Source organism: Monopterus albus, unplaced genomic scaffold, assembly GCF_001952655.1.
Source record: "Monopterus albus unplaced genomic scaffold, M_albus_1.0 scaffold49.1, whole genome shotgun sequence".
Classification (NCBI taxonomy): Eukaryota; Metazoa; Chordata; class Actinopteri; order Synbranchiformes; family Synbranchidae; genus Monopterus; species Monopterus albus.
This window is the reverse complement of record NW_018127929.1, coordinates 1,821,940-1,834,079: the sequence shown is the minus strand read 5'-3', so window position 1 is coordinate 1,834,079 and position 12,140 is coordinate 1,821,940. Positions and strand designations below refer to the sequence as shown.

The following is a 12,140-nucleotide window of genomic DNA, read 5'->3' as shown; positions in this document are numbered from 1 at the left end:
AAACCCACACAGTAAATGTCATATGCAAAATTACATGCAAATATCAGTGTTTTAGATTTGTACACTATATTATCATTTCCCTTATAACAGTAGACCCGCCAGTGCCCTTTGCCAAAGGAAGTTAGAGAACCCTGGAGCCAAGTATTACCATATGTATTTTTCAAATAGCAGCTTCAACACTTGAATAATAGTAAGAGAAACAAGATGACATAGCATAAGAACAAATGCAGATTTGGTTGATTTGTCTGAGTAGATTCCAGAATATACAGCAAAACTGATATCCATTATCAAAAGGTACAGAAAAGTGTCAAAGCTGACTAAAATGTATCTGCAGCAACTTTTTTACTGAGTCAAATTGGGCCTCAGATGTAGATTACAGTGAGTGTCGGCTCACTGTGGCACTGTAAAGAGGCAGGCTTTATAGCAGGGCTCAGTAAGGATGAGAGGCAGCAGGGGACAGACAGACAGCAGTGGGTGGAGGAGGTCTCTAAACCCAACTACACACCCCCATTGGCCAGCCGAAGCCCCTCCTCTCCCGCCTTCTAAGTTGCCTTCAGTGGGAATATAAAAGCCTACCCCCACTAGAGCAAAGCAGAAAATCTCATGGAACCATTCATAAAGCAAAGCTGAATGTGAGGGAAAGTCCAGTAAATACAGACTAAAGTGGAAGTAGGCAGTGGATAAGAATTACCTACTTCCAGGTGTCCACTCATCTACACAGCATAGACAAAGTTCTGCGGATGGGTCACAATATGAGAAACCTGGCTGAGATGGGTTTGTTAAAGAACCGGTCTGCTTTTATCTGCAGGCCCACTCCAGAGGAAGCACTGAAATGGGGGGACTCACTTGACAAGCTGCTGGCACACAAATGTAAGTTACTTTTAATTCCTCTTCCTTTTTTAGTTTATTTTATTTTATGTATCTATCTCATCTTCTCCAATCATCTGTCTTTTGTTTCAACATTTTTCCCATACCTTTTAGTGCAACAAAATATTAGATATTGGGTTAATCTAGCCATACAGTGTCTGCTTTAGATAGTGGGGAGGTTGTTTAACAAATATGTGTACTGATTTACTGCTGCAGTGAACAGGGGAGCTTGCAGCAAGTTTTCAAATCCTTTACATAGAGAAGGGGAGACTAAAATAGGCAACCTGCAAGCACACTTGCTATTTTTGTTTGCCACAATTCATCTTCCACAGTCCCAATCGTTTTGCATAGCAGAAAGCTCAGAGAAAGCCAGCACTACATGTGTTCCTCATTCGGCTATGTTGGCATTTTTATCCTTTCTCTTCTAATTTCCTCTCTTCCACCTCTTGCCTCATTACTGCTTACCAGAATGCAGAATGAGGTAAGAGATGACTGCATGCATTGGTTATGCTTATCAACGTGGGCGACTCATGGGAACGGAAAGGTGCAGACGGGAGAAGTGGGTGGACATGGCTTCCTGCTATTCTTTCTTCAGGATGCTTTCTTCCTTAGATCATTAACTGGAGTGAAACTGAAGAATGTGAAAAAGTGTCAGACTCATTATCTTTTTCCCTGACACCAAAACAGTCATGTCTTTGTTGATTCACAGCATGTGCATAGTGAGATGCATAGATGTCATGCTGAATAGTAAGGAAGGATTGGGTCAGCAGGGTGATGTCAGTTAATGGATGTTGAGGACTTGGATATGTGCTGCGGTGTTGAGAGGGTTTTTTATTCCAACCACATGACTCAAAAGGTTGTCGCAGAGCTATTTTAGGTGCTGAAACTCCAAGGAGGCCTCAGCTATGAGGTTGCCATGGCACTCTAGTCAACTCTCCTCTTGTTTATTCTCTTCTCCTCCTCCTTCCTGCTCTCTCTCAGATGGTCTGGCAGCATTCAGAGCTTTCCTACGCACAGAGTTCAGTGAGGAAAATCTGGAATTCTGGCTAGTATGTGAGGAATACAAGAAGATTAAGTCGCAGTCCAAGATGGCCTCAAAAGCCAAGAAAATCTTTGCAGAATACATCGCTATCCAGTCTTGTAAAGAGGTGAGTGAGAGTGTACACGGCTCTTATTCCTACAGAGAAAAAAACTAAATTTAAAAAGAAAACATGGATTTTCCATTTTTCCGTTTTTTAGAAATAACTGTAATCTCTCACATCTTTTATTCTTCTCCTTTGCAGGTAAATCTGGATTCATACACCAGAGATCACACTAAAGACAACCTGCAGAATGTGACACGCTCCTGCTTTGACCTAGCGCAGAGGCGGATATACGGACTGATGGAGAAGGACTCTTATCCCCGCTTCCTGCGCTCAGAACTCTACTTGGACTTAATCAACCAAAAAAAGCCCAGCTCCACTTCGACTTCACCGTCTTCATAAGAGACCAGAAAAAGACATAAGGAAAGAAAGAAAGATGATGAAATGGGGCAAACTTGAAAAACATTCAGTGAGTGGGTGGGATGTGAAGTTTGTTTGCCTTTTCACTTTTTTGTGTGTGTCTGTCATCCTGTCCACTTTGTTTATTGGTCGGTGTGGTGTGACAGTATGCAGCAAAGCTGTGGCACTGCAAAGAAATGTAGTTTACACATATACCAGGTGGACGGATGAATGGGTGAATGGATAGTTTGAAAAGTCCACAAGTGAGGGTGGGAACAGAAGCTGGAGGCTTGTCCGATCACTGTTGCTTTTTTATGTCAGTTTCATGTAAAAGAAAATTTGTTTGTGTTTTTAGGTTTTTGTTCAGTTCTATTGGTCAAAAGGAGGGGTAGCTCAAAAAAAAAAAAGTCCTGCAGACATGAAGACAGTCCGGTACTGTTTATTCACTTTGTGTCCTTTGTTTCCTTTTGAAACTTCTATTTTAAATCCCCTCATTTCCTCCATCACGTCAGCCACTTCAAAGTTGTTGGTACGACACAAAAGTTCTTTTTTCTTCCTCTTCGAGGTCTAAACTCTGCGACGAAGAGGGAAAAACAAATTGAAGTCTGAGTGAAAAGTAGTGTTGTGGTTCTGGTTTGCACACATCTCAGTTAAACCCTGACTTCTTTCAAATCTTCTATAAACCACTTTCACCTTATTCAATTCATATCATAACTATGGAAAGATACTGTGAGCATTTAACAAGGACTAAGTTGGAGACAGCAAAGAACATATCTGTATAAATAACTGATATACTGGACCTGTGAGGCGCCACAAATGTGCTTCTCTCTCATAAAAAGACTTTCAGTGTCACATTCACAGCAGAGATGGGGAAAAAACGACGACTTGTTTCTGTCTCCAAAGACGACAAGGACATTTACAACAAGGAACGAAAATTCAAGAAGATAAAGAACAAAAGGTTCCATGCAGATGAATGATATTTTCTTCAGCATTGTAGCTTGTTATGGACTAATCAAGGACGCATTCACAGGACATTGCTATGACAGGTTCCACCTCGGTTTATTTTCTCACCTGACTCTTGTTTTTTCTGCTCACTCACTGTTTCCAAACTTCACTCCCTATTTCTGCTGAGCAATACACAAGGCCTTCATTTCACAGTCAGAAAACAAACATCTCTTGTTATATAAAAGTTTGCCTAACTGACTGGATGCTTTGACACACACCCTCACCTTCTCCAAAGGACTCAGCTAAAAGCTCTCTCTTTCTTCTTGACCACCAAACAGGTCCAATGCTGTCCTGAACTTTAAGTGCAATATGTTTTTTATTTTTTGTTATTTTATTAATATTATTGTTTTGTTCATTTACTTGGATAATTTTATGATTTTTAATGGGGAAGACGATCGGCTTGAGCTTTGTATTAACTTCATTTGTTAAGAGAAAAAACAACTTAGAGCTATAAGGTTGACTTACAAAGTAAACTCTCAAGAACCGTAAGTAGTTTAATGAATTTTAAGCAAGTGATTCTAACTGTGTGCTAACCCCTGGCAGCAGGCAGCTGGGGGTATTATGGTTGTAAATATCATTCTTTAAGAAAACTATGTGACAACACATTAAAAACAAACAAAAAAACCAGGTCTCTGCTGGTGATGAGTATGAGACCCAGCTGTATCTATGTAAATATAAGAGACTCAGAAACTATAAGATGACATGTAATGTTAAACAAACATAGGTGAGTGAGAGCAGGTCCAATCTGCTCTTTTCCCCTGGTCATGCATTGCTTGTAAGGAGTTTTCTGAAATGCATTTTATCATTTTCACTGTTTACAATTCAGAATGCATCTCCTATGATAGAAAGTGAAAACAGTAGAGTACATTTGGTGTTACTGCTAACGATAAATAAACCAACCAACTGATGAAGTAAGATGTGTTGACTCTGGATTTTTCTTATAATGTACCCATATGCATATTTTACTCCTGCCAGTGCATTTTGGCCACAAACATGCCTGGCAGATGTCTAGAGCATCTTTAAAGCTCATTAATTAACGTATGTCATTAGTTTAAATCATAACTGAAGTGTAAAAATGACAAGTAGTGAGTTTATGAGTAGTTTTGTGTTTTGCTGTTTCTTTGCTTGGTCAGTAATTTCAAGGTTACATGAAGACTACCGTAAAACCAGCCCGGACACAGCCCTGCTAGCTAATATCCATCCACTTGCGAGGTATTCAGGGTATTCATGGGAGGAAACTCTCATCTTTCTGCAAGAAAGCAAAGAATTGTAATCCAAAAAATGTCAAATTATCCCTTTAAGCATTTAAAGGCTTCTCATATACAGTACAAACACTTTTTTATTACAAAAGCACTTTGCTTTTGCAATTTGCACTATTTGCATGGTTTTAGCAATCATTCCTAATGGTAATAAAACATTATACTGAAGTTAACTGTTGAGATCTCAGAATGTAGTGACAACAGTACAATCTGAGAGCAATATAGGCTTTAAACAAACATCACACATTACATACTGATACTTGGTTTGACTTTGACCTGTTGAATAGTTTTGTGCATTATCTTACCAGTGCAGTGATGAGTTTAACTAAACTGTCAGCTTGTTTGCAACCTGTCTCATCATCTAAACCCTCTAAGTACAGCATTATCATAACCAATAGAGAAAATAGCTAGAACAATGACAGAAAGGTATTTTGTAAAAAAAAAAAAAAAAAATACAATAAAATTTTTATTTTACATAACATCTGTGAACTCCCATACAGACTGAAAAAATGTGTTTATAGAAGAATCGGAGCTTTTGGGGCTTGGGGTAGAGTAGTGTTTCAGATGGTGATGCAGAACATTTCCTCCTGATCCCAGCTGTCTTGTTATTCTGAAAAGAACAGCAAGTGAGTGTGACACAAGGTTGAGTGTTTGCCAGGGTTGTTGGGGTGAGATGAGTGGAAGCAGTTGAAGGTCGTTGAGTGTGTATGTTTGTCTGTATTTTTGGGGGGAGGTGTTGATCAGCATGAAGTGGTGTAGGAGTAACAGTGCCTAATCTTCTTTTCCAGCTGCCATCTGTTTTGACAGACGCGGTCTCTTTTTCCAAAAGGAACTGCCACCAACCTTTCTATCACCATTCTCAGCCTGTTTCCGCACTGTCTCGCGCCCTGTCTTTTAACCCACGCGTATATTTTTTTTTACGCTCATCATCATGTATTCCAGAAAATTGAGGTTCCCCTCTTGTGCTGGGTTGCATTACCAAATCCATTTGATTAAGTTTCCTTCCTCTCCATCTTCTGTGTAAACCATATCACAGAGTCTGTCATTGTTTTCACATTCAGCTGTCATGTGAGCCCTACAGTATGCTAGCCTGCGCTTCCTGCCCAGATCTCATGTCTTGCTATTCCTAATATAGCTGTCAATGTTTCCTCCACTGTGACATCTCTTATCTCACATTCCTGTGGAGTAAAATGTGTCACCAGTACATAGCGTGAAAGCAAGCGTTATCTATTGACAGAAAGTTTTCAGTGTTATCGAGCATTATAAAAATATCCATGTTTTGTCTGCTGGACTACAGGGAAATAAGCTTCCTTTATTTGTCTTTATTGTTTTGCCAGTCTGGCAGTCTACCCAGTAAACATACTGTATAATTAAAATAAATAATCTCAAGGCTGGTATACTGTATATCTCCTTTTCACAGTTCTAGCATGAAAAGACAACTTCATTCAGTTAGAGCTTCTGATTCTGAAGTGAACCTTATAACAGAATAAAAAAGCAACAACAAATTGAATTATGGGAACTGTGTTTATTTTCTTTTTTGATAAAAGTTAGATGAGAGAAAATTGTCCTTAGGTACAATATTTGAGTAATTGTGCTGTCACTGTACCATCTCTGAATACCACTCATATATTTGTGAAGTATAAAGCTAGCAGGCAAATAGCTTAGCTTAGCATAAAGGCTGGAAGCAAGAGGCTTTTTGTTTAACATACATCTTATATTGCAAACAAGATACAAGGCTTTTTATCTTTTTATTTTTGTTTTTTTTTATTTTGTTTTATTATTATGTGGGTTTTTTGGGGGGGCGGGGGCAGCTAGTTATTTCCCTCTGCTTCCACTATGCTAAGCTAACCAGTTGCAGGCTGTGTTTTCTTTTTTAACAGACAAATATGCTCTAACTCTTGGCAAGGCAAAGAATAAGTGTAGAAAATTTGCCAAATATGGAACAATTCCTTTGAGTGGACATTATAACACAGCTCATAAAAAACTTTTAGGAAACTATTTTAATTTATAAGAGCAGACGTTTGACTCTGTCCAGGACCACCTCAGACTTTGGAAATAAATCAATAGTTGTTGCACAAAGAATGACTTTTACAACCACTGTGCACAGTGCATAATAACCCCATCTTTGTCTTTTAACATTTAACCCTATAAAACCATTTCTATCATATTTGCTACACCCCAAAAATGCCCCATGTATCAAATGTGATATAAAAATAAAAATAAACAAAATAATATGGCACATTTATTCCTATATGCCTGGACTGTCTGTCTATGCATAAATACAAATACAAATCTTGAATCTTGAATTTTCTTTTGGATTTTGTTATAAATAAGCATCTCAGTATGTTCTGGCTATTTTTAATGTGACAGGCTTTGCAGGGTTAATCAATGGATGAATTTCTGATCCATAAATAGGAAAATATGAATGGTAAAATAAGATAATTCTTGCTGCATCCCTGGGCACGAATTTAATGGTTTGTTTTTCATAAGTTTGTATAGTTGTACAAAGGCTTACTCAAATAAAAACATGGAACTGTAACTGAATGACTGTTAAACATGTTGGTTTTTATGCAGCTATCAGGTGACTTCATGTAACTAACCATCTGAAAAGCAAATTTTTAAATTGTGTATCTAATATTTGTTTTTAGCACCGTGATCTCAGAAGACCCATAATATGCAGTTATGCTGAATTCAGTGGGATTTCCCCTCTTGTCTCTTTTCCAACTGTGCAGCACTAAAGGGGCTTACGCCATGATTAATCCTTAATTCTACAATCAGCCCAACTTTTCAATTCTTTGCCAGTTTTCAAAAGTAACACCATGTGTCCCCTGATTTCCTTGTTGACTAATTGGACCCCTCAGTTATTTTTGGTGTGGAGGGATTTGTGTGTGTGTGTGTGTGTGTGTGTGTTTTTTACATACTGGATGGAGCAGCATTCATACTGTATGTTTACACTAATAAGTCTCATCCACACAATTTAGCACAATATATATTGGAAAAATTGGAAAGACTGGAGTGTCTTATCTATTTGAATAGAATTATTCATTTCATTTTCTGGCATAGCATTCAAACTGATGTCAGCATGCACATCAAGATAAGTTGATTTTCTTCTACTCTTGTAAACATTCCAGCTGTCAGTTCACAGGTACATGTTTCCAGATTTTCTTCCATCTGGCACAAATGTAAACATATATTCTGAGCTAAGGGGTCCCTAACTGTGCTGAGCTCACCTTCACTATGGAACATTTTGCACATTACCTGCCTCATGCACAGCTACAGTGCTTGTCTAGTTTTCAATTATAAACACTTAGCTTACGCAGATGTCATCTTTGCTACTCGTGGATGCAATAGACAGAGGAAGGAAGCAGAATTTAACTTATCTCTTATCTGAGTGGTTCATAATATAAATGGCCTTTATACAAATACACAAGTTTATACAAGTATTGCTGATATTTTTTTGCCAAATAGAAGCAAATAAATAGTTTGACATTTTATGAAATACACTTTATTGCTTTCTTTTTGAGACTTACACACAGTATCACTCTCATGTACACGTATGTCAAATCAAATCAAATTAAATTTTATTTGTATAGCGCCAAATCACAACAAAAGTCATCTCAGGACACTTTACAAAGTAAGGTCTAGACCTTACTGTTATCAATATTATTACAGCGGGAAAACCCAACAAATCCCCCTTGAGCAAGCACTTTTCAACAGTGGGGAGGAAAAACTCCCTTTAACGGAAGTAGAGCTCCAGGGCCAGGGCAACCTGCAGAAAGGTACAGGGAGAGAGAGAGGACACACTACGGGAGAGAGGAGACACAAAGTTAGTAATGTGTAATGGTGGCATATAGAAGCATAGGAAGAGAGAGGAGAGGAGAGCAGAGCAGGAGGGGAGGGGAGGAGAGAGGAGGAGAGAAACTCAGAACATCATGGGCCCCCCCAGCAGCCTAGGCCTATAGCAGCAATTTTACAGGGAGCCAGTGGAGAGAAGCTAATATGGGAGAAATATGATCTCTCTTGCTAGTTCCTGTCAGTACTCTGGCTGCAGCATTTTGTATTAACTGGAGGCTTTCTATGGAACTATTGGGACATCCTGATAGTAAGGAGTTACAGTAGTCCAGCCTGGAAGTAACAAATGCATATGTCCAATAAATATGAAGCTACAGCCAATTGCTGGTTAACCTAGGTTAGCATAAAGACTGGAAACGAGGGGAAACAGCCAGTGTGGCTCTCTCTCTAAAGCTTATTTGAAAAGGCGCTCACAAATGAAAGCATTACAGTATAAGTTTTGGTTTTAGAGGGGGTTAGTCTATGCATATAACTATTTCATGGCCAAATGCAAACTCACAGTGACAACCAGATTCTATAAAGTCAATGCCAAGAAGTCATGCCACACATACCCCTCCTTAAAACCAAAAGTTGGTGACTTCAGAAGTGTTTGTTGATGGATTTTGTGGTACTGTATAGAGTGATACTATATATATTGTATAGAGCCAGGCTATCCATTCCCCTTGTTTCCTGTCTTTGTATTAACCTTTGGTATCTGACTGCTGGTTTTAGCTTCATATTTAATTGACAGACATGTAATTGGTAATAACCTTCTCATCTAACTCTGTAAGAAAACAAATACATGTATTCTTAAAATATTACCTACTTCTTTAAAAAACTCAAATATATTATCGGTGCATTTTGAGACTTGAAAAAGCTCCCGCATTGCTGTGATTTTGACTGTAGTGAAGTAGGAAAGCCTTTGAGGAAGTTAATGTGCAGTGCAATGCAATTTGGGTGTCAAGAGTTGGCAGATTGCTCCCTCCCTTATCCAAATTGTTCCCCTGCCTAACTGCTGGTTCTGTTAAACTCCTCAGCTAATATCATCAAACCATCAATTTGATGACATAACAGTGTTTTCTGGTGCAGAGTGACACCTTAAACCAATACAGCATATTGTTTCATTTCTTCCTCCCAAATAATTATAACAGGCTGTCTAGTCCCTTCTGCTATCTCTGAAAGTCAAGGACACAGTTATCTTCCCAGGAGAAGCTTTGGCGGTGGCATCATTCCAGATGGGTCCTCCATAATGAAACAGCATTTAATCAGCACCATACAGAAGTTTATTTTGAGCTGTGGAGGCTAAACTGTAAAATCACAGTAAGCTTTTGCAAGGTCAACCTGAAGAGAAAAAAAAACATGCAGCATCAGGTAGGATGTTTTTCCTGGCTACAGTTCAGTCCATACACCTACTTTAAACCATCTGATGTGTGACTGGTGTTTCCATTTCCATGTTCCACTTCATTTAATGAAGTTCAGTGACACAGACAGAGAGATTGATAATTGTACAAGTGGTTCTGGTCTTTTTGACTAATGCCTTTGTATTGATGTTATCTGTTTATATTGTAATCCTGTCTGGAAGAAAGACCTTTGATTTACACTGATCAGCCATAACATTATGACCACCTGCCTAATACTGTGTACACAGGAGCCAATGGGGCAGTTGGTTGGCACTTCTGTCACTCTGCAGCTCACTGTGCATCTTCTGTGAATCCATTTGCTTCCACAGTTCTACTGTCAGGACGAGCACGGATGTGTCTACAATTCAGTGAAAAACTTATGTTAAAGGAGTGAAAACTGTGGTCGTGAGGACGAGTTAGAGAAAATTGTTTTAGACAAATTCAACAGCCTCACCACTCTAGGTGTGATACCACCACTACAGCCCCTGACTCTTTCTCTTCATAGAGACCAATGTACAGTATTTCTCATTTTTAACCATTTTAACAAAGATTCAAATAAATTTTAATCTTTTGAAAAGTACAAATGGAAGTTAAAAGTTTAGTCTACAGTAGGTCAACCTCATCATCAGTGAAACGTGGGCATCCATGACCCTGTTGCCAGTATTTGTCCTTCCTTAGACACTGTTGGTAGGTACTAACCACTGCAGACCAAGAACACCCACCACGACCTGCAGTGTGGGAGATGCTCTGACCCAGTCATCGCACCATCACAGTCTGGCCCTTGTCAAAGTCACTCAGATCCTTACACTTGCTCATTTTTCCTGCTTCCAACACATCAACTTTGAGGACTGAATGTTCATTTGCTGCCAAATATACAGTACCCCACACACTGAGAGGTGCCACTGTAACAGATAGTCAGTGTTATTCACTTCCCCTGCCAGTGGTCATAATGTTATGCCTGATTGGTGTATTCTATGCTCCATTAAAAGCTGTTTTATAACCTCTTCCATATTAAAAGTATATTTTCTTTGCTCACCCATTAATTATTGCTAATTACTATCATGGTAGAGTGTTGTATTCATTCATTTATTTTTTGTTTCATTAAGCTGTTTTGACATGAAACCTAGCTCAGTGGCAGACTGGCGACCTGTCCTGGGTGTACTCCACATCTTGCCCAGTGTCCACTGAGATTGGCTCCCCCGCCCCCATGACACTCTTCAGATTAAGTGATATAGATAACGGATGGATGGATGGATGGATGGATGGATGGATCGACATGAAACCTGCTGGACGTTCCACCAAAGCACAATGGAGCCCGGGATGTATCAAGTAAACTACTCACCAAGAGAAGAGAAGAAGAAAGGCAGGTAGGATATTCTACAACAAAACACTTTAAATGATGAATGTTATCAGCCGGGTAGCACTAAGCATAAATAATGCACTTTACTAATAAGACTGTAATTAACCAAAAACCCACTGACCTCATCAGACTATTTTACTAGCAAATAAACTCCTACTGTATCTACAGTGTTGTTTACTACGTCTGCTTCCTTAATAGACTCATTGTTATTTTGCTATTTTGCCAGTTTGGAGCTATTGCTTTGTCTGGTGGCTCCATTAATTTGTTCATTAACTCCCTAAAATGCCCTTATCTAGCTCTTTATCCTTTGTGGAAACTACTGTATATATCCTAACTAATTAATTTATAAAAAATAAATAGGCTGCCCTCACTAGACAAATAATAGTTTTGGTCATTAGTTACCAGTGTTAAAGCAGGAAGGAAGGTAAGCAAAAAAGTGAAGGTACTGAGGTCAACGCTTCGGAAAGCCATGTTGCCTAGAGTTCACGTTTGTCTCTCAAAAACAATATGTTTATTTGAATCACAAAGAACTGTTTTCCACAACTTTATGTTCAACTGACATTGTAAGAAGTCATTCTGTTTTGCATTCACAAATAATATCAAGGTTTTAAAATTTACCATTAATGGTTATTTATTATTAGAAGGAAGTAAAAAGAGAGGACAGGAAGTAAAATTTTAGATGGAAACTGTAGATTACAGGCTATGGGCAAACTTTTTGTTTGCAGGGAAAGGGAAGCAGGGGGTCACACTAGAAAGGAAGCTCACTACAATTTTATCCACTGGTAAGTTCAAGCTGTTTGTCTGCAGTGAAATAGCTTATTACTTAACTAACCTGTTAACTGATGTTCAGTGCTGGATGGGTGTTTGGTTGCTTGTTTGACTAGCTGGACTGTGGGACAAGAGTACCTTTGTTTACAAGTTAGATAAGGAGATATTA

At 38.7% G+C, this 12,140-nt stretch overlaps 1 protein-coding gene across 11 annotated transcripts in view; it reads left to right on the top strand.

Annotated features, from left to right (window-relative positions):
* rgs3a (regulator of G protein signaling 3a) overlaps positions 1–4,268 on the top strand; it is a 122,640-nt gene extending 118,372 nt beyond the window's left edge. For all 11 annotated transcript variants that reach the window (XM_020600858.1, XM_020600857.1, XM_020600861.1 and 8 more), the window contains 3 exons: positions 809–870; positions 1,849–2,015; positions 2,151–4,268. In XM_020600858.1, the coding sequence (XP_020456514.1) occupies positions 809–870; positions 1,849–2,015; positions 2,151–2,351 (430 nt within the window). In that variant the 3' untranslated portion in view covers positions 2,352–4,268. The remainder of the gene's footprint in view (positions 1–808; positions 871–1,848; positions 2,016–2,150) is intronic.
* Positions 4,269–12,140: the final 7,872 nt, after the last annotated feature.